Consider the following 21,223-nt stretch of genomic DNA (forward strand, 5'->3'; position numbering starts at 1 on the left):
TCCCAGTCCCGCGAAGAACAAGAGTTCATTTTCCGGCTTCTCCGGGTTTGCCAGGAGAGGTTCCCCCCCCCCCCCCACACACACACACCCCGCGAAGGGTTCGGTGGGAGCCCCCAGGGTTGGGTGGGAGCCCCCCCCCACACCCCCCCCCACCAACCCCGGGCTGCGCCCGCCCGCACCCGGCCCTGCAGCACCCAGCGCCCACCCGCCCCCCCTCGCCCCCGGGGCCGGGGGCCCTTCGCACCTCGGCGGGGCCGGCAGATAAGGGCTATCGTGTCCCCCCATTGTGTGGAGCCGGAGCTCCTCTCCCGGCCCTTTGATCCCGCCAGCCCCCCATCAGGCTGATACCATCTCGTCTCCTCCTGGTTTCGGCGCGGGAAGGTGGGTGGGTGGGTGGGTGGGTGCTGACTCACCGCCCAAGCGCCCGCCCCGGGCACCCTCGGGGATGCTCCGCTCAGCCCCCACTCCTGGCCGGCCCCCGGGGTCTGCAGCATCGCACCCCGAATCCCCTGGGACCGCCCAAAGGCTCACCCCTGGGGGAACCCAGCCTTGCACACACACACACACACCCCCCCGAGGTCCCCACGTTCGTCCTTCCTTTGCTCTCAGAGCCCAGAGGCCTCTCGGAGCGCGCCCAGGATTTTTGGGAAGCTCTAGAGTTGGGTAAGACCCAGCAGCTCCTCCCGGGAAGACCCTCTCACACAGGGCCCCCAGGAAGCCGTGTGTCCCCACTGCGTGTCCGGGCACGGAAGTGTCATTTGTCCTGAGACACCATGTCTGTGCCGCAGACATCCCAGGACAGCCTGGGGCTTGGGGCAGGGTCTGTGCTCAGCCACAGCCTCTCCGTGCCTCAGTTTCTCCAGCTGTAAAACAGCAGGGAGGACCGGCCGGTGTGGCCAGGCACCGCGGTGATGTGGGCAATACCCAAATTCCCCCCCCGGGCTCTGTAATGCAGAGGCCTTTTTTAATGAGATCTGGACCAAATCGTCCTCCAGGACTTTGGACATCTCAGCCGGGTTTGGAGGCACCATCCCTCCATCCCACCCACCCAGCAGCCCAGCAAACCCACGGTGCCATGGAGGAGCTTTGGTGTTCCTCCCCAGGGATGGGGCTCCTGAAGCTGAACCCGCTGCCCAGCCCTGGGGTGCAGACTGCGGCCGGCTCCTGACCCGGGGGGGCCCTGACCCTCTGTGTGCGGGGGCTGCAGCCCACCAGGCTGCAATTGCCTTAGGCACGAACCTCCGCGTGATCCGGCACAGCCCGATGGTGGCTCCTCCATCACCTGCCCCAGGACAGAGGGTGAGCTGAGGTGAACAAAACATCATCTGTGGTCATACGCTCTCTCAAACTCTTGTCTCCAAGCCAAACCCCTGCCAAAACAGCAGATTTCCATCTCTGCCCCCCGCCCCCAGCCTGCAGCCATCTCAGCCAACTGGGGAGGACAAACGCATTTCTCTCTGCTCCCCTTTTCCTAGCAGGATCCCACCCATCCCCGGCAGGTTACAGACGGCAGAGCTGGGCCTGAGCCTGGAGCACGAGCAGGCTCCAGACATGGGGCTGATGGAGGAACGCACCCTTCCTCCTTCTGGAGCAGGCGAAGGCTCTGCCCCGAGGGACATGGATGGCCAAGCCCTGGCCATCGGCGCACAATGACCCCGCACAACGACTGGGCACCTCACGCAGCCCCCCCAAACTCGCCTCATTGAAATGTACGGGGGGGCACACACCGAGCAACCCCACTGACTCCCTCCACATCCCCCAAGTAAAACCATCACTGCCACAATGGGCCCCGCTCCTACAAAGGGGCCGGTTCAAAGTCAACGTCTCCCTTCCCCTCCGCCTGTATATGAAAGGGAGCAGGAATGCGTTTGAGGCCTTGGCGGGCTGGGGGGCTTCCTGGGGGGATGGAGAGAAAGAGCAGGTTGGCAGGAGGAGGGGGTCCTGCTGGGGAACAATAAATCAAAGGGAAAGAGAGTTACTGCCCAGCCAAGGATCTTCTGAAACCCTGGGCCGCAGCAGGAGCCCGGGAGGAGCAGGGCTGATGGCTGCGATTGGAGTCCCGCAGCGAGACTTCCTCTGCCCGCCGGCAGCGGGCAGGCAGCAGAGCAGGCGGCGGGGCAGGCAGTGGGACAGGCAGTGAGCAGGCAGCAGGGCAGACAGGGGGGCAGACAGCAGGGCAGGCAGCACGGTAGGCAGTGGGGCAGGCAGTGGTGCAGGCAGTGAGCAGGCAGCGGGGCAGGCAGTGGGTAGGTAGTGGGGCAGGCAGCAGGGCAGATAGCAGGGCAGGCAGTGGGGTAGGCAGTGGGGCAGACAGCAGATCAGGCAGTGGGTAGGCAGTGGTGCTGGCAGTGGGGCAGGCAGCGAGTAGGCAGTGGGGCAGGCAGCGGGGCAGACAGCAGGGCAGGCAGTGGGCAGGCAGTGGGTAGGCAGTGGGGCAGGCAGCGGGGCAGATAGCAGGGCAGGCAGCAAGTAGGCAGTGGGGCAGACAGGGGGGCAGGCAGTGGGACAGGCAGTGGGCAGGCAGCGGGGCAGGCAGTGGTGCAGGCAGCGGGGCAGGCAGTGGGGCAGGCAGTGGGGTAGGCAGTGAGTAGGCAGCGGGGCAGACAGGGGGGCAGGCAGTGGGGCAGGCAGTGAGTAGGCAGTGGGGCAGACAGCAGGACAGGCAGTGGGGCAGGCAGTGGGGCAGGCAGGGGTAGGCAGCAGGGCAGGCAGTGGGGCAGGCAGTGGGTAGGCAGCAGGGCAGGCAGTGGGTAGGCAGTGGGGCAGGCAGCGGGTAGGCAGCAGGACAGGCAGTGGGTAGGCAGTGGGTAGGCAGTGGGGCAGGCAGTGGGGCAGGCAGCGGGTAGGCAGTGGGTAGGCAGTGGGGCAGGCAGTGGGGCAGGCAGTGGGGCAGGCAGCAGGCAGGCAGTGGGTAGGCAGTGGGGCAGGCAGTGGGGCAGGCAGCGGGTAGGCAGTGGGGCAGCCCTGCCTGCATGGCACCGGGGTGCCAGCATCCCTGGCAGCACGGCCTGGGGCCTGGCTCTCCCCTCGGCATGGCGGAACCCAGCGCCGCAGCACAAGGTGCCTCCCCAAGCCCGGGCAGCGGTTCCCCCCAGGCAGGTCCCAGGGCTGGGGGCTCATTCGGGGTTGCCCCAGTCCCCGCTGACGAGCTTTTTGCCTCCTCAGGTCATTTTCCTGGGGCTGCTCTCCCTCCCCAGAGCAGCCTGGCACAGCCGGCACAGGCAGCCCGGCACATGCCCAGCCAGGCGCCAGGAAGGGGCTTTAATTCCAGCTCATCCTCTTGGTCATTTTTTTTTTTTTTTAATTTAAAGACATATCACTACTAGGGAGGAAATGTTCCACTGCCCTCAACGCGCGGCAGTGCCATGTGCTGGGCTGGGGGCTGCTGCTGGCACTGGGTGCCAGTCCCTGCACAGGAGTCCTTGGGTGCCAGCCCCTGGGTACGAGTCCCGGGGTGCCAGCTGCTGGGTGCCAGTCCCTGCATAGGAGTCCCGGGGTGCCAGTCCCTGGGTGCCAGCCCTCTCGGGAGCCAAAGCAAGTGCTTCGTAACCAGCATCAGGCGCTTCCCCCCGGTCCCACCAGCAGCCCCGTCCCCATCCCACCCCGTGGGGGAGGCTCCTCCATCCTATCTCTTCGGCATATCTCCAGTGCGAGACGGCCGCAGGCTCCCAGTAATCCGGGTTAATAAACAGGGAGCAGCGCTGGCAGCGGGATCGCCCCTCGCCCTGCTCCAGCCGGAGCCAGGGGTGCCCGCGATGCCGGTGCCGGGCCCGTACCCGGGAGCCGGCATCGGGCAGGCAGATCCCGGCAGAGCCCAAGCTCGGGGAAGCTCCCGGTGCCGGGGCAGGAGGGAGGGAAGGGGGCAAATACCTGGAGCCGGCCCCGATAGCGCCATTGTGCAGGGCGGTGGGAGAGGAAAGCCCTGCAGATAGAGAAAATATCAAGCGCGCTCCATTGTGGAGCAGATGGGGCTGATAGCCAGGGCTGCAATCAGCCCTCCCGCGGCACACCCAGAGCTCCGGGGGCCTCCACCGGCTCCGGGAAGGACACGATCCCCCCGAGGCACGGCCTTCCTCTCCGGGGCGAGGAAGAGGAGAAGGGCAGTGGGAGCGTGAGGGAGCCGGGGAGCCCCAGCTTTGTCCACGGGGCGCTCTGCGGGGCTCCCCGCGGAGCCGCGAGGCTCTGCCGCCGGGACCAGGCGGAGCGGAGGGGCGAGAGGCGATGGCCGAGCCCTTGTCCAGCCCTCCCGCTGCACCGTGGCACCCGCGTCCCCGGGCCTTGTCCAAGCGGCGGCTCCGGGCAGGCTGCCATTCCCGCCTGCACCCCCCCGGCCTTGGCTGCCCCCGTTTCCCCGAGCAATCCCAGTTCCCTGCCCTTGCCCAGACCCTGCGGCACTGGGGAAGTTCCCAGGTGGGGGAGACCCTGGGGCTGATGCTGCCCCGACATGTGGAGACGTGGGTCCCACCGAGCACCCCCGAGCTGTGCGGGGGGGCGGGGTGCGACACCCCGCAGCCGGGTCCCTCGCCCGGCCCCGGGCCTCTCCTCCCGCCGCCCGAAGGGACGGGTGAGGGGGGGGGGACGCACCCCCACCCCCCCCCCTCGTCGCACTTTCCCCCTCGGGCGTCCCCCCACCACCACCTCCCTCCCCCCCTCGGGGATCAAGTTCACGCCCGACCCACCGGTGCGGGGCCAATGGGGGCCGGGGTCCATTTCCATACGGCCCGGCCCGGCCCGGCCCGGCCCCGCCGCCCTCAGAGACCCCAGCGGCGCCGCAGCAGGGAGGCAGCGGCCGGCGGGCGGCCGGGCCGAGCCCCGCAGCCCCCGCATGGAGCCCTAGGGCGGCGGGCAGCATGTTCAGCCCGGACGGGGGGCTGCCGGCCGCCCCCTTCGGCCTCCTGCCCGACGCCGGGCCGCCTTTTCCCCGCGGCGGCTTCGACGGGGCGGCCGCCCAGCCGCTCTTCTTCCCCTTCGCCGCCGAGCCCGAGGCCGCCCGCGACCCGCCGCCGCCCCGCGCCTGGCTGCCCCCCCCCGCCGGGCCGCCCGCCAAGGCGGAGGCGCGCCCGGGCCGGCCCTGCCGCCAGCCCTCGCCCGAGCCCCGCGCCGCCGGCTGCTGCGGGCCCGCTTGGCCCGCACCGCCCTGGGCCGGGCCCGCCGCCCCCAGCGCCGCCAACGCCGCCCTGCCCGGCCCGCCCTTCCCCGGCCCCGCCGCCGCCGCCTTCCCCGGCCCCCAGCTCTGCCCCGCCACCCTGCAGCCGGGCTCCGGCGGCCTCTCCGGGCTGGGCAGCAGCGGCAGCTCCAGCGGCGCCGCCAGCGAGGGGGGGACACTCCAGCGACAGCGGCGACGAGGTGAGACTCGACGGGACGGGGACGGGCTGCCCTGCCCCCGCCGCCCTCCGCTCCCGGAGGCACCGCGCTGCTCTCCCTGCCCCGGCGCCCTGCGGAGGCGGGGAGCGCAGCCGGGGCTCGCTGCCGGCCGCCCCGTCGGGACGGGGAGCTGCCTGGCCACCCCCGGGCATCGTCGGGCAGGCAGGGACCCTGCCGGTGCCGTTCTGCCTGTGCCCAGCGCCGGACTCGGCCCGGCTGGGTCGGGGGAGCGCTTCGGGGAGGCTGCTTTAGGGTGAAAGAGGTGGTTTGGGGGACTGGGAGAGCAGCTTTCGGTCGTGCTGGCCGTCGTCCCTCTTACACGACGCCGCAGCCCGGCTCGGGGGGATGCTCGGGGCAGGCAGCGCGGCCCCCCCGGTTCCTGGCAGCCCCCTCGGCCGGGCGGGGACGGCCGCCGCGGGCACCGAGGGTTGTCGGGGCGCGGGCAGAGCCAGCCCGGAGGCGAAAGGGGTGGCAAGGGTAGTTACCAGCATTTGTGGCAGCTGTATTTTGGGTTTGGTTTGAGTATTTTTAAGTCGTGGTGTAGCATAAGCCCGTCCCTCCCAGGCAAGCACGCCTCGGGAGTACCAGCGGCAGATGATGCCGGGGTTTGGTGCGAGGTTCCTGCGAGCTGTTGCGGGTGTGTTGGGGTGGGTTTGTGCGGCGCCGTGCCGGGTGTGTGCCGTGGGGATTCAGGAGCTCCCACGCACGTCACGGTGGGAGCGTGGGGATGCGGGACCGGGGGCGGCAGCTGCGGCGCCGGGCAGGGGGCAGGAGGAATGGCTTTTCCCGGCTGAGGGCGGGGTAAGGGTTCCCCGTGGCAGGGATGCTCCGGGCTTCTTGCTGCCGCTGTACGCCAGGGATTAAAAACCGAGATTTGTTGGCAGGAGGGACGCCTGTAAAATCCGACATTGCGCTGCAAATGTGGAAATCGGGGAAAAGATAGCAAAATGCCCCCGCAGCAGTTGGCTGCGCTGCAGGGAGGAAGAGAAGCCCCTGGGGAAGCAGCTTTCCAGAAGGGAAAGGGCGCTTTTTTTTTTTGGTCTGTGGCAAAGAAGCGTTTGAATCCCGAAATACACTCGAATCACGGGCGCTTTCACCGTTGACTCATCTGAGCCATTTCACCTGCCCCGGGCACAGGCGGGAGCGGGGCTGGCGAGGGGTTGCCCCATGCCCGAGAGCCGTGGGGAGGTGGGCGCCCACGCCCCGGGATAGCGGAGCCCGTGGGGACGTGTCGTGGGAGTGGGGTGATGCTGGGACCATCGGCAAATACGCCCGTCAATGCTGCCTCTGGTCAGGCCACGAGGGTCCGAGCCTGGGGGCACAGGGGACACTCCCAGGGCACGTTCGGGCAGATCAGGAGCTCAGGGTGCTCCCGGGACCTGCTTTCTGTCCCCTGGGCCTCTGCCACACCAGCGTGGTGTGAGCTGGGTGATGTGCCGTGGACGGGGGGGTGTCTAGGGAGCCCTGCGTTGGGCAGGGTGAGGTGGAGGCCCTTTGGGGTCCCTGAGCAGAGCGCCTTGTTCAGGGGCTGGGGAAAACCCTTCTGGCACCCACCCCGTCACCCAAGGACCGCATCGCTCGGAGGTGGCGGCGGCTGGTGGGTGTCAGGGCTGGGCCCTCTCCTGCCCCCATCTCACGCTGACCACGACACACCGACAGGCTCCGCTCTTGGCAGCCCCTGGTCGCCAGTTGTCCCCTCTCAGTTTGTCTCTGCCCCTGCCAGGATGCGCCAACCTCGGAAGAGCTGGAGCAGTTCGCCAAGGACCTCAAGCACAAGCGCATCATGCTGGGCTTCACCCAGGCTGATGTGGGGCTGGCTCTGGGCACCCTCTATGGTAAGGGTCCGGTGGGGGGTCCTCGCCTCCCCCTCACACCCGGGGGGAAGGGAGGGGCCTGGGAGGGGGATGGAGCACCTGGGAATAGGGATTTGTGCTCCTTAACGACCTGCAAAGGAGGCGGTGAGCACCGGCCCCGGGGCTCCTGGGGCTCCCAGCCCTGTTAAGTGCTCACTCAAGCTGGAAAGGTTTGATAACAAGAAACTGCTTTAAAATACCTACAGCTTCTTAGTCGTTTCAGTGCTTTAAATCCTTGCTGAAACAGCCGGGAGAATGCCTTTTGTGGTCCCCTATCCCCAGGGACGGGGGGGATGCTGGGGGGCTGGTGGCGGGGGGCAGGAGCGATGCGGGACCTGACCCCCTCCCCGCCCGCGCAGGGAAGATGTTCAGCCAGACGACCATCTGCCGCTTCGAAGCGCTTCAGCTCAGCTTCAAGAACATGTGCAAGCTGAAGCCGCTGCTGCAGCGTTGGCTCAACGAGGCGGAGAACACGGACAACATGCAAGAGGTAGGGGTAGGGGGCTGGGGAGGGCCGGGACGCGGGGGCAGCGCACCCCGCCGAGCCAGCCCTTTGACACCTGCCTTTTGGGAGAGGAGAGAGGAGCAGCCATGCACAAATCCCCCCCCCCCCGCCACTTTGTGACAACTGTGGCAGCTCCCGTCTCAGGGCAGCCAGGTCCTGCATGGGTAGGAGGCGCAGCTTGCTGCTCCCTGGGGAGCCCGGAGCGATGCAGGAAGACATGCCCAACCCTCCCGCACCAGCTACAGGCACTGCTGGGAGGCTGGGAACGGCCCCAGTTGCAGTGGGGTGACAGTCAGTGGACAGTCACAGGGACAAAGCCTGTCCCCATCCCTTCTAGACCTCTGTTGCCAGCCACACGTAAGCCCAGAGCCTGGTGGGAACATTGCCGGTCCTGTGACCAAGTCTGTGGCCTCTCTCATTTCCAGATGTGCAATGCAGAGCAAGTGTTGGCCCAAGCCCGGAAGAGAAAACGCAGAACCAGCATTGAGACCAACGTGAAGGGCACGCTGGAGAGCTTCTTCCGCAAGTGCGTGAAGCCCAGTCCTCAGGAGATCTCCCAGATCGCCGAGGACCTCAACCTGGACAAAGATGTAGGTTGGGAAGGTTTGCGGGGTGGGTGCCCAAAGCCACCTGCACGAGGCCAGTTTGATAGCGGAAGCTGCGGGAGAGTCGCTGGGGCTGGTAGCCACCATCGGCCCGTGTGAGCCCAGCCCTAGGAGGAGCTGTGGCAGGGAGGGTGCTGTGCCGGCGGGTCAGGGTGCTGTGGAGATGCCGTCTGCTTGTCACCCGTGCAGTGCCTGGGTTCGCCTCCTCACCCTTCCCCATCTCCCCTCCCTCGCAGGTGGTCCGGGTCTGGTTCTGCAACCGGCGTCAGAAAGGCAAACGGCTGCTGCTGCCCTTTGGCAACGAGGCGGAGGGAGTGATGTACGACATGAACCAGTCCCTGGTGACCCCCGGCCTGCCCATCCCGGTGACGTCCCAGGGCTACAGCCTGGCGCCCTCCCCGCCCGTCTACATGCCACCCTTCCACAAAGCCGAGATGTTCCCTCAAGCGCTGCAGCCCGGGCTCTCCATGAGCAACAGCAACCACTGAACCGGGGGCTGCGGGGGCTGGCGGCGGGGCTGGGCTGGCTCTCTGGGGGCAGCTCCCCCCTGCTTTGCCCCGAGAAGGCACGGGCACGGCCCCGCTCCCGCCCCCAGGGCTGCCTCAGGGCTTTCGGGGTGCGAGGGGCAGGGGAAGGGCTGGGAGCCTGGCACGGGGATGGTGCCCCCTCTCTGCGGCTGCTCCCAGCGCTTCCCAGTTATGCGGGTTTACTGGTCCCAGCAGCGTCGGCCCCACTCCGACCTCTTGAGGGGCAGCCTCTCCTGCCCCACTGCACCCCACTGAAGCCTCGTGTCCCCGGGGCGCTGAGCCTGCCCCAGCCCAGCCAAGCTGCTCTCCCGCAAGACCCAGAAAAAAAGCATTTTTTAGTTCTTTGGAGGGGGGGGGGAGGGAGGGGAGGGGGGAGGGGATGGTTTTATTATTTTTTTTTTTATATGGTTTTTGGTTGTAGTTTTTAAAAAGTAAAACTCTTGGTAGTGATTACTAGTTTCCCAGGTGCCCCCTCCCCGTCACGTGGAGCGGGGCAGGGGCGCTGTGCCCAGGGCCGGGGTCCCCGGCGGCTCTGCCCACGCTCCCGGGCAGCCGGGGCAGGGGGGAGCTGAGGGGCGGTGCGTGGGGCTGGAGCAGAGCCCCCCCGGCGCCCCTCTCCCTCACCCGCCCCTGGGTAGGCTGGCGGGGCTTGTTTTTTTGCGGGGGGGTGTGCGTGCGTCTGCCCTCCCTGGCCCATGTGTCCTCCCTGGCCCTTGTGTCCAGCGTCACCCCGTGTCCCCTGTGCCCTCCCCGCTCTCCAGCCGTTGTCCCTCTGCCCCAGCCCGGCTGCCCAGGGACCATCTTTCCTCAGGGGGTTCCCAGCCCAGGGGGGCCGACACCATCCTGTCCATGCTGCCAGCACCCCCGTGCCTTTGAGCCTGCTGTAGTTGATTTTTATATTTTTTTTTTCCCCCTTAATCACATTCCTTCTGGCAATTTAATAAATCTCGGTTCTTTGGGGCATGAGCATGAGTTTAACCCTTTCCTTGCCTCCCTTGCACGGTGCCAGGCAGCCCAGCAGTGGGGGTTTGGCTGCGTGTGGGGGCACGGTGGGGCTGGACCGGTGCACCCAAATAGGGCTCGCCTGTCCCCGTCATGCCACCAACACCCGGCTCTCGCTGCCTGCAGCCTGGCCCGCTACCAGGAATGGTGGCAGCTTGGCCCTGGAGGGACACCAGCTTGTCGGGACTGTCCCCACCCCGGAGCAGAGGTGCTCAGGAGCGGGGTGGATGTCGCCTTCCACCCGGCTTGAGCTGGTTTTTCCGTAGCTGCTTTTGGGAAGGGTGGGAGCCTAGCGGGATCTCGCTTGCAGGCTGCTCGCGCCCCGGGGTGGGCAGGGGAGAGGGACGGGAAGCCTGGGCTGTCCTCGCCATGGGGCTGCCAGCGGGGCATGGCCGGGTGAGGGATGCTCCCGTGTGCGTGGTGCGCCTGAGGCAGCCCGGCAGTGGCCGTGGGGCCGGTGCCAGCCCAGCTGGGAGAAGCGAGTGTCTGGGGGGTGACACCTCTCTGCACGCTGTCGCTGCTGCAGCCCGGTTTGCCACCAGCCTGCGCCCCAGCGGGATTTTTCCCCTGAGCAGAAGCGATGAAATGACCAAACCTGCAGGGAAACTTGCTGAAAATCCCCCTTTTCAGCTCAGCTGCCAGTAAAAGAGGGGTTTGCTCTTGGGCCAGCCTGCGGCCGTGCTCCCGCGGGCCAGGCAGGAGCGGGGGTGACTGCGGGCAGCTGCTCGCAGGGCACCTCGGAGCCTGCGCGGCGTCGGGGTGCGTGCCGGGCTGGGTGCCAGCCCCGTGGGCAGGATGGGATCCCCTTGGCTCGCCCTGCGTCCCCGCCTGCTCCCCGGTGCCTGGGTACACAGGGCCACGTCCCTGCCTGCCCACAGGGTGGGCGCGCAGCCGGGCACAGCACCCGCTGGCAACTCTCCCCCTTTGGCTGCCTGGCACTTTGGGGGGCGGGTGGTCTGGGGGTGCCGGGGGCTGGTGATCGGCAGGGTCAGCAGCAGAAAGCTTGGGAAGGATGTCGCCTTGAGGTTTGCTTCTCCACGTTTCCACTGCCTCATTTCCCGCTCCAGCAAAAGGCCAGCCGGGCAGGAGCCCCAGGACCCCCAGATCCCCCTGCCCCAGCACCCTGCCTGCGGGTGCTCAGCGCCCCTCCTGCTCCATTTTCTGTTGACCCAGAAGACAAAACGGGACGGAAATCGGAAGCCACAGAAATGAGAAGAGTGCGCCGTGCCTGTCAAACTGTGACCCAGCCGAGGGCTGAGCTGGGGACTGAGCTGGGGACGCGGTGAAGCGCCAGCTGGGGTCAGGAATGTCCCCTCTGCTGAGGGGGTGTTGCCACATGGCTACACCCTGGGCACGGGGAGCACGTCCCGGAGGGCAGCAGGCAGCTCGCGGGGTGGCAAGGGTGAGGTTGGGCAACTTTGGGGCTGCAGTGAGGGAAACCAGGGGAGACATGGGACAAAACCAGAGGAAGGCACGGATGGAGCCGTTGTGTCCCACCCCCTGGTCCTGTCACCCAAAGCCAACATCTGCCACCGGATGGGTGCTTCCCCTTCGGGTGTCTGGGCATTGCCCGTGCCCAGGGCGCAGGGTGCCCACACCGCAGGTGTCTCCGTGCAAGGTCCCGTGGTGCAGGGTGTGTGCCTGGTGCGGGGTGCCCACAGTGCAGTGTGTGCGTGGCACAGGGTCCGGCACTGCAGGGTGCTGGCAGCGCGGGTGCCCATGGTGCGTGCGCAGTGCAGGGTGCGCAGGGGCTCGGCAGTGCCCAGGGCACACGGAGGTGGCCGCTGGTGCTGCGGGGAGCCCATGGGACAGACTTTGCTCCGGCCTCGCAGCGAAGCTCCGGACGCGGCTCCGGACGCCTGCACCTCGCTGGCTTCCTGCGGCAGCAGGGCAGGCGTGCCGGCAGAGGAGCGAGAAACCACAGCATCCCTCCGCCTCGGCCTGGCACTGAGCAGGCTGAGATTGCTCTCGAGAGCATCCGCTGTCCTGCCCGTCCTCGCCGGCACGGTGACACCCACAGCCCGGGGGGGTGGGGTGTGGGGGGGAAATGGGTGCCGCCGGGCTGTGCCGGGAAGCGGCGGAGCGGAGGCTGTGCTCTCTGTCCCTGCCACGGGCACCAGGCCCCCCCCGCCTGCCCGAGCTCGGCTCCTCCACCCCAGCCACCATGGGGCCTCCGCCACCGGGGCTTCGCCACTCAGCAGAAGGTGCTGGGGGGGTGCACAGAGCGATGGCAGGGAAGGTTGGGGAAGCCCCGAGCCCCTCAGCACCCCCCTTGCCCAGCCCAGCCCCTGTGGCACAGGCGAAGCCTCTGCAGCACTGTGTCATTTATTTCCAAAGCACCTTCTCGTCCTGCCAGCACCCTGGCGAGGTAGGTCAGTGTCGGACCTGGGGGCGGGGAGGGGGGGGTTAGTCCTGTTTTGCAAGAAATTAAGTGACACAGGGTTGCTCAAGGTCCTGGTGTGGCAACAGCTGGGCTGGGAGGAGCGGTCGGGGCTCCCACATCCCTCCCTGCCCCACATCCCGGGCTGTAGGAGGGTGCCCCACGCTCCCCCCGCCCCCAGTATCCTCTGCCCAGATGCGTCCCTGGTGGTCCCAGCACGCCCCAGCCCCGCGCTAGGTGTTGAACCAGCTCGCCAGGTTGGGATAGACACGGCCGCGGGGCAGGCTGGGGTAGACGGTGCAGATGGTGCAGATGCGCTCCCTCCAGTCGGCGTAGAGCTTCACGCTGTACCTCTTCTGCCAGGCAAAGAACTGCCGGTAGCGGCTGGAGTTCATCGTCTTCAGGAAGGTGGCCAGCTCTGCCAGGGAACTGAAGTCGTCGACGTGAATGAAGGAGTCTGCAGGGATGAACTGCTCGTAGTTGGCCCGGGGAGGCCCCAGCACCACGGGCACGGTGCCGGCCATCAGCGAGTTCCTCCAGAGCTTCTCGGTGATGTAGTCCTGGTGGATGGAGTTCTCGAAGGCCAGGTAGAACTTGGACTTGGACGTAGTTGGCAAGAGACAGTCCTTGCAAAGAGGCTTTTTGTTTGCTTTCCCGTATATGTTCACGTGGAGGTACCTGGAGAGGTTTTTGTAGACTTCAGCTCTTTTCTGAGTCCTGTGGTAGTTGCTGATAACCCAGGACACCAAGTTGGTCTTTCTGGGGATGTTCACCGTGGCTGACTGGTTTGGCACAAGCTTGCCGTAGGGGATGAAGATGTCCGAGTCCTGTCTGTAGGTCATCACCCAGTTGAAGGTCTGGTTCCATCCCGCTAGAGCTTTAGTGTTGGAGGGGGACTCCAGGGAGACCCACACCCAGTTCTGCCCCGGCGGCCTTTCCGTGGGCAGCCTGTCCCTGCCAGGCTGGAGCCTGGCGTGGGGGAACACCACCACGTTTGCCTGGCCCAGGAGCCACTGCTCCGTGGTGAGCCAGCAGCCCACGATGCCGTAGAGCTCATGGCAAACGTCCCCGCTGATGTTGGGGACCTGCTTTGAGGGCCATTTCCACACCAGGACCAGCAGTGGCTCAGTGTGCTTGGGGGCTTCTCCGGAGACCTCGGAGGGGTTGAGGAAGAACTTCAGTTTCCAGAGGGTGGTTATAAACACCCCGGCGGTGACCACTGCCTTCGTGCTGGGCCGGCCCCACAGTGGCCGTGGCAGTGGCAATGCCCGGGGCATGCTGCTGGGCTGGCTGTCACCTCCAGTGGCAGAGCTGATGCATGGGGGAGAGGAGAGGCCACCAGGGGCCGTTAGCTCAGCTTGCCGGGGGCGAGGGGTGGTGGGGAGGCACTGGGGCCAGTGGAAATGGAGAAAGGGCTTCTCCACAAAACCTGAGCCCCAGTGTCACCCCTGGCCCATCTGCGGGCCCCTGCCTCCCCTCAGGGTCCCCCAAGCACCTAGTGTCACCTCATGGTGGCTTTGTGTCACCCTCCCATGGTCCCCAATGTCCCCATCGCCGGGGCGAGCAGGGATGCTGCTGAAGGGGGGCAGAGCCGATGGGCAGCAGCCACCCGTCCCCCCCCGCCGCAACTGCCTGGCGCCGCTCCCCATTACATGCACGAGGGACACGGCCCTTGGTACTTGCTCCGTGCCTCAGTTTCCCCACCTGACAAACAGCCGTGGCCCCACTCCACCCTTCCCGCTTTGCCCGGGGCAGGTCAAGCCTGAAATGCAGGCAGCCTTGCCGCCGCCAGGCTCCAAAGAACGGTGCCTGGGGGTCTGCAGGGTAGGGCCACGCACCAAAGGGCAGGGGGGAACGCCCGAAGTCCTGCCTGAATAACCCCACGGTGAGGCCCCAGCTGCAAACCCGGGTGCCCCTGGGAGTGACTGGGAAGTCTGAAACCCTGCTCGGGGCCAGACTGGAGTGTCCTGCCCGGGAAGTGCCCCCCCCGCTCCAGCACCCTCCTATGGCGATGGCAGGGCTCTCCCCAGACTCAGGGGGCTCTCTGCAGGCTTCAGGGGGCTCTCCCCAGCCACCAAGGGCACGGGGAGCCCCAGCAGGCTGGGAGCTTGCAGCCTCGGTGCCCCAAACACTATTTTATTTTCAGGGTGTCCCAGTGGGCCAGTGGCCCGTGGGCAGGGTGGGCAGAGCGGCGCAGGCAGGGAGCCGTTTGGGGCTCAGCCCACAGGCGTGCGGGAACCCCAGCCATGAGATGCTCTGATGGGAAGGGAGCAGTGGCGGGGGCGGCGAGGGGGACACTTGGGGGACCCACAGGCCGTCCGTGGCATTTGGCGCCAAAGGCAGTTTCCCTTTTGAGGTAACCTCTGAACACGCGTCGGCTGCCCGAGCCCCGCTGCCGGTCAGGGCTGGGAGGGTTCCTCTGCAGCTTTGGAGCCTCCTGGAGAGCAGCGCCCCGCTTCCCCACCCCAGCCACCGCAGCTTTGCTGTGAAAAATCCCTTCTCTGCCTTGGCCCGCTCCGTCTGTCCTGCTAAAATACGCAAGCTAAGTTTAGGCTCCGGAAAAACCTGGCATCCGAAGAGGGGAGTGTTGGGAAAGCTTTGCCAGCTCCCTGCACTACACGCCGGTGTTTGGGGTCCCCCTGCACACCGCTCCCGGCAGTGGGGATGCTCCCCCGGCTTTGAGGGGACACCGCACTCCGGCAGTGCCGGGAGCCAACGCGTTTCTCAGCCCCTCTCCCCGCAGCCCAGCTCAGACTTACCGGGGAAGGGCCGGCGCGGCGGCGTGCGAGGTGCCTGCGTGCGTCTGCCCGGGCAGCTGCCAGCGCTGGGCTGGGGCACTCGAGGGCTTCCTCTTTTTTGCGGTTTTGCCTCGTCCCGGCCCCTCGGCGGGTCCTTCCTGCTGCGTGTGGCAGCTGGCACGGCACTTCCCCTGTGCCGCGCAGGCAGCGATGCGACCCACGGCTGGGTATGTGCCCCAGGGGCAGGTGCATGCCCATGGCCCACCGCAGCTGCGTGGGCGCCCTGTGACTGGGTGGGTGTCCCGTGGCTGGGTGGGTGCCCCACGGCTGGGTGGGTGCCCCACGGCTCGTGCGTGTCCCGTATGCGAGAGGGTGCCCCATGGCTGGGTGCGTGCCCCACAGCAAGGTGGGTGCACTGTGGCTGAGCGGGTGCCCCATGGCTGTGTGAGCGACCCATGGATGGGTGGGTGCTACATGGCTGAGCACGAGCCCCATAGATATGTGGGTGCCTCGTGGCTGGGTGCCACTGGCCCATGGCTAGTGCATACCCTGTGACTGCCCCACGGCCAGGTGCTGCACACAGCTGGGTGTCTGCCCCCCAGCTGGTTGCGTGCCCCCATGCCAGGGTGGGACGCTGTTATGCAGTGCACACCCCATGGCAGGTGCTGCCCCACAGCAATGCACTGGCACCCCCGGGAGAGGCTCCCAGCGCCAGTACTGCTCCCAGCTCCGCTCCCACGCATCCCCGTGTGCTTCCCCCACCAGTCTCTGGCCGGGCTGCGGTTCCTTGGAGTAGGTGCGTGTGGCCCCACGTGGGATCTCAGTTCCCCAGAGGGGTTTCCCAGGTGCCAGATTTGAAACCGAGCCCAAATCCCGGCTCCTTTCTGCCAAGCGCCTCTCCCGTCCCAGCTGCCAGCCAGAGCCCCGGAGCCCCGGCCGGGCTGCAGTTTGCCAAGGTGCCCGTCCCCGCTTTGCCTGACAGAGCCATGGCCATGCACGGGGTAACGCTGCCCGGGGGGGCTGTGCCGAGCCCATGGGGCAGCTCTGCTAGCTGGCGACTTTGTGCCAAAGAATAGCCACAAATACTCTTTTGCTGAGACCGCTATTATTATTATTATTATTATATTATTATTATTCTCAAAAGCAGGATTGTCAGGCCCGGCTGCACGCCCCTGGCACACGCAGCTCCCTCTGAAATCACCCAGGGGCAGTCAAACAGCGAGATGCTCATTCGGCTCGGACGGGAACTCGGCGCTTCCTCAGCATTTGCTGCCACCCACGGAGGAGCTGGTGGGGATGGAGCCCCGGAGCCCCAGCCTGGCACTGCCACCTGCTAGCGGTGGGCAAGTCCCTCTCGGCAGGGGCTGGGAAGGAGCCGGTGCCGTGCCTGGGTGCGTGTGCCAGGGGTCCAAATGCCCTGCCTGCGCTGGGACCGGTGCAGACAGGGCCCTGCCCTCAGCCTCGCCAAGGTGTTTCCCGTCTGCCACCCGCAGAATGGTTGAAAACAGGATGCCAGCCTGACTTTGGCTCCCACTGACTCATCTTGCAACCGTCAGCTGAGGTGGCACCGGCAGCACCCAGGAGCTGCCGAGCTCCGGGCACCTGCCCTGGCTGAGGTGCTTTTTGCCAAAATGGGAAGCGGGCTGCGGACCTGCCCCCATCCCGCTCTGCCCACGCGCCTGGTTGTTTCCCTCGCTGGCACTGCTGTCTGGGCACCAAGTCTCTCACAAAGCCCTGGCAGGGGAATAGAGATGGGGAAACTGAGGCAGCATCAGGGACGGGAGCTCCGCAGCGTGCAGCACTGTCCCTGGGGCTGGCAGGGGCACACACAGAGCTGGGAGTGGGACCCCAAACTGCTCCCTGGGGGTCCCTCAGGCTGCTCGAGCAGCTCTGGGGACTGCACCCCCCCTGCACCCTTGCTCCTGCCGGCTGCCCGGATGCAGGGAACAAGGATGGCCGGAGCGTTGGTGGCGAGGTGAGGAGCTGGGCAGTGGCTTGGCACAGCGCCATGCCACCGCCGGGGTATAGCAGGGCTCTGTGGTTTCAGTGTCACCGCAGGAGCCCTCGGAGGCCAACTGCAGCTCTGGGCTGGGTTGTTTTTCCCGCCCGGCCATGTCCCCTGTTTCCTGTTATCTTCTCTCAGCCCTTTTCTGCATGTCTTCCCCTGCGTGACTGAGAGCCCGGATACCGGGTGCTGCACAGCCTGCAGGGTGCTGTTCCCAGCCTGGCCCGCCCCAGCCCCGCCAGCCGAAGGCAGCGCTCCCTGCCCGGCTGGAGCTGTCAGCATTGTCCCCGCTGCCGTCCCTGTCCCCCCCTGCGCAGCCCTGGGGACCGGGTCCACACAGGAAGGGGCCGTTCCCCTCTGCAGAGGACAGCACTGGGGACAGCAGTGACCACAAGGTTTCCCCGGGGGATGCAGGATGGATGGCGGAGTATGAGGGAGCTTTTCCCTGGCACTTGTTGCTGTCGCTCCCGGGTGCTGCCCCAGGACGCCCTGGCAGCTTGGGGGGTACTTGTAGCTGGTGCATCCAGGCACCCTGACCCCCACGGCCTAGGGAGGGGGCAGCGCAGTGCCACAGGCTCGGAGCCGGGCTGGGAGCTGGGGCCAGCTCTGCCCAGGTGTGCTGGGCAGGAGCCCCCACTGCCCCGGGGCCAGGCAATGGGACCATCCGGTAATGCCAGCACCGGGCAGGGAGCTTTGTGCGGGTGGGTGCTGCCATCTGCAGATGACCCCACACAGATGGAGGAGCTCGGCCATCCCGCGAGGAAGTCTCCTGAGAAGTGCTCAGGGCCTCAGGTCCACGGAGGAGATGGGCCACCGGGTCCTCGGGGCTGTGCTGCCCCATGGCACATTGCTGGGTCTGTCTCTCGCTGGCCCCTCACGGGGTTTTGTGGTCGTGCCAAGCAGAAGAGGAGCTGCAAAGTTCACCAAGACCCACCCAAGGGCAACAGGAGGGAGGGAGGCAGGAGACCCAGGCCCAGGGCTTTGAGCCCACGGCCCCAGCCATGACCCTCTCCTCTGCGCCCCTCTGTGCTGGGGACCCTCTCTGCGGCAGGGTAGGGGTTTTGAGGTGTTTCTAGTGTGGGCTGGGGACAACCCACATGCAGTCCTCCAGGAGGAACCAAGGGTGCACGCATCCCTCCTTCCCCAGGGACCAACTAAAAGCCCCTGCAGGAGCCAAGTCCAGGGTTGGCTGAACCCCCGTGGCCCGGCTTACCTTGACGCCAGATCTCTCCGGTATTTCAAAGCTGGAGAAACACCAGCAAGCCCTGGTGTCATCTGGCGCAGCTGCCCCCGCATTACTTGTGCCAGCGGGGCACAGGTGGAAAGGGGCTCAGCCAGCCCTGGCCACCCCCTGCCCAGCTTCTCTTGCCCCCGGGAAGACCCCACAGCCCTTCCCAAACGGCCGCCCGCCCTGGGGCACCTCCACCACCATCTCCCCCTGGGCATCCCTTGTCCTCCCTCACCTCGGCACAACGTTTCACCCAGAAGTTTTTTGAATAATGGCGCTTTGTGACAGGACAAGGGGAGCTTTTGTTAGTGCCCAGGCAGCTGTCGCAGAGCCTGCCCAAAACGTAGTCACCCTTAGCAACACCACTTGGGGCTGGGGCAGCCAAAGGAGTTATTCACAGCTCCTGGCTGCACTTGGCCCTGAAAGCAGCCTGGGGACAGAGATGGTTACAGATAGGTGCAGGAGAGGAGGCAAAGGAGAGAGGGGGCTACGGACAGCCAGGAGGGAGGGAGGGGCAGGTCGAGAAATGAAGAGAACCTGAGGAATGGAAAGAGGGAGGGAGAGAGGGACAAAGTGAGGGATGGAGGGAGGGAGGGATGGAAGGAGAGGAGGAAGGATGGCAAGATGGAAACTGCATCCAGCTCTGGGGCCACCAACAGCAGAAGGACACGGAGCTGTTGGAGTGGGGCCAGAGGAGGCCACAAAGATGCTCAGAGGGCTGGAGCCCCTCTGCTGTGAGGACAGGCTGAGAGAGCTGGGGGGGTTCAGCCTGGAGAAGAGAAGGCTCCGGGGAGACCTTAGAGCCCCTTCCAGTGCCTAAAGGGGCTCCAGGAAAGCTGGGGAGGGACTCTGGATCATGGAGGGGAGCCATGGGATGAAGGGGAACGGTTTTAAACTGAAAGAGGGGAGATTGCGATGAGATGAGATATCAGGCAGAAATTCTTGGCTGTGAGGGCGGTGAGCCCCTGGCCCAGGTTGCCCAGAGAAGCTGTGGCTGCCCCATCCCTGGAGGGGTTCAAGGCCAGGTTGGACGGGGCTTGGAGCAACCTGGGCTGGTGGGAGGTGTCCCTGCCCAGGGCAGGGGGTGGCACTGGGTGGGCTTCCAACCCATTCTGTGATTCAAAGTGTTCAAGGAAGGATGGAAAGAAGGAAGGATGGAAAGAAGGAAGGATGGAAAGAAGGAAGGATGGAAAGAAGGAAGGATGGAAAGATGAATGGAGAGCTGGCCTGGCTCAATGCCTACTGCAGCTGAGGGCATCCTTCCCAGCCCTGGGGTCACAGCTGGGATGGGGGTACAGCTTGTCAGGTTGGTCATCTCCAAGAACACCTGTGGACACCCCACCAATTGTCCGTGGGATCGGTTGGGCAGGAGCCGCGGGCAGCTGGGCCCGAGGAGGGCAGGCAGCAGCCAGCATGTGGGGACAGCAATGCCCCCCTCGCACGCAGGCTGCCACAGCCACGGGCCCCCCGACGCACGTCTGTCCTGGAGGGGCAACGATGGGGGAGAGGCTCAGCTGGGGGCACCCCTCCGTGTCTCCGGCTTGGGGAGGAGCAGGGGCAGCTCCAGGCGACGTCGGGTTTCCCCGACCCGGCAGCTCCCCGGGCAGCAGCCCCGCTCCCGGACAGGCCGTACCGAGGAGAGGCGGGGGCCGGGGCCGCTGCTCTCCCTGGGAGGGGCGGGATCCACCACAGAGCGCCCGCCCGGCGGCAGGTCCCTTGTGGGAGGACGGTGCCCTCGGGGCCGGGGCCGGGCCGCTGGGCTCCAGGCCGGGCTGCGCGGCCTCCCCGAGCCCCGGCCCGGCGGTGCCTTTAAGGGGCGGTGGCGGGGGGGCGGCCCTGGGCCGGGGGCGGTGCTGCGCAAGGCCGGGCCGGGCCGGGCCCGGCGGGGCCGGGGCCGGAGGCCGGCCCGTTCCCTCACAGCCTGCTGCGGACAAAGGCGGCGGCGGCGGCACCGCGGCGGGGCATGGCGGTGGGCGGCGGGTGATCGGCGGAGCCGAGCAGGGCGGGGGGAAAGCCCTGCGGCAGGGCCGGGCCCGGCCATGGGGTTCCTGCACCAGCTCCATCTTCTGCTCTGGAAGAACGTGACGCTGAAGCGGCGCAGCCCGGTGAGCGGGGGGGCGCCGGCGGGGCCGGAGCTGCCCTGAGCGGCCGCAGCGCCGGGGGCCGCGGCGAGACCCGGGGCCGGGCGGGGCGCTGAGGGGCGGTGCGGGCCCGGCCGTGTCTGCGCCGCGGGGAGCGAGGGGCGTGGGGCCGGCCGGGTGCGAGCCCCCGGGGCGGCCGGGGATACCCCCCCCGCGCCATGCCCGGCTGCCGGCAGGTCGGGTCCCCTGCCCCGCCGTGGGCCCGGCCCGGTGGCTTCCCCAGCCCCGGGGCAGCAACAGTTGGGTCTCTCCTGCCCCGCTCTCACGCCGTGCCCGTGTCCGTGCGGGCCGCCCGGGCCCTGCGGCCGCGGGGGATGGGGGCCGGGGCCGGGGCCGTGGGCTGGGCGCCCACCCAATCCTCCGCCCTCTGCAGCGTTTCCCTCGCCGCCACGGCCCGTTCTCGGGGCCCGAACGCGCCGGGCACTTGCCAGCCCCTGTCCCCAGGCCCGCCCCCCTCCGCGCTGGGAGCCCTTTCCCCGAGCGCTCGGTAGCCGCAGGCTATAAATAGGTTTCCAAATCCTATGTGGGTCAGAGCTGCCTCTGCCCCGTGGGCTGCGGCGAACCTGCTCCCGCTCTCCGGCGTGGGGCTGAGGAGGGGTCCCGGGGGGCCTGTCCCCTCCCGGGGGTGGCAGGGTGCGCCGGGGGCGCGGATGCGGCGTAAGCCCGTGCCGGGCAGCCCTGCCTGCCGCCGGCCGGGCGAGGGGGACCCGGGGGGCCGCCCGGAGGGACCCCGTCCCGCAGCGCCCCGGCGGGCAGGGGGAGGGTGCGCTGGGCGCCGGTATTTTTAGAGGGTGGGGGAGGGTAGCGAACTGCTGCTCCCGAGCTGGTGATGCTCTCTCTGCTTCCCCCTCCCAAATATCCTGCAGGCCTAATCC

General features: G+C 67.3%; 3 protein-coding genes across 4 annotated transcripts in view; 2 read left to right on the forward strand and 1 right to left on the reverse strand.

The window, feature by feature from the left end:
- The first annotated feature begins 4,850 nt into the window (after positions 1–4,850).
- Positions 4,851–9,139, forward strand: LOC128917544 (POU domain, class 5, transcription factor 3-like). The gene is given in 6 exon segments (XM_054220792.1): positions 4,851–5,315; positions 5,317–5,346; positions 7,088–7,199; positions 7,577–7,707; positions 8,148–8,312; positions 8,564–9,139. Coding segments are annotated over 6 exon segments (1,155 nt in total). The 3' UTR covers positions 8,816–9,139.
- A 3,045-nt stretch (positions 9,140–12,184) lies between these two features.
- On the reverse strand, positions 12,185–15,015 carry FUT7 (fucosyltransferase 7). Its single transcript, XM_054221123.1, has 2 exons — positions 14,996–15,015; positions 12,185–13,547 (listed from the first exon to the last, which is right to left on the reverse strand). Exon 2 carries the CDS (start codon positions 13,511–13,513, stop codon positions 12,470–12,472), a length of 1,044 nt encoding a protein of 347 aa, XP_054077098.1. The 5' UTR covers positions 13,514–13,547; positions 14,996–15,015; the 3' UTR covers positions 12,185–12,469.
- Positions 15,016–20,074: 5,059 nt separating this feature from the next.
- Positions 20,075–21,223, forward strand: part of ABCA2 (ATP binding cassette subfamily A member 2) — a 38,416-nt gene continuing 37,267 nt past the window's right edge. For both annotated transcript variants that reach the window (XM_054220565.1, XM_054220566.1), the window contains exon 1: positions 20,075–20,312. In XM_054220565.1, the coding sequence (XP_054076540.1) occupies positions 20,247–20,312 (66 nt within the window). In that variant the 5' untranslated portion in view covers positions 20,075–20,246. The remainder of the gene's footprint in view (positions 20,313–21,223) is intronic.

Source organism: Rissa tridactyla, chromosome 14 (assembly GCF_028500815.1).
Source record: "Rissa tridactyla isolate bRisTri1 chromosome 14, bRisTri1.patW.cur.20221130, whole genome shotgun sequence".
NCBI lineage: Eukaryota > Metazoa > Chordata > Aves > Charadriiformes > Laridae > Rissa > Rissa tridactyla.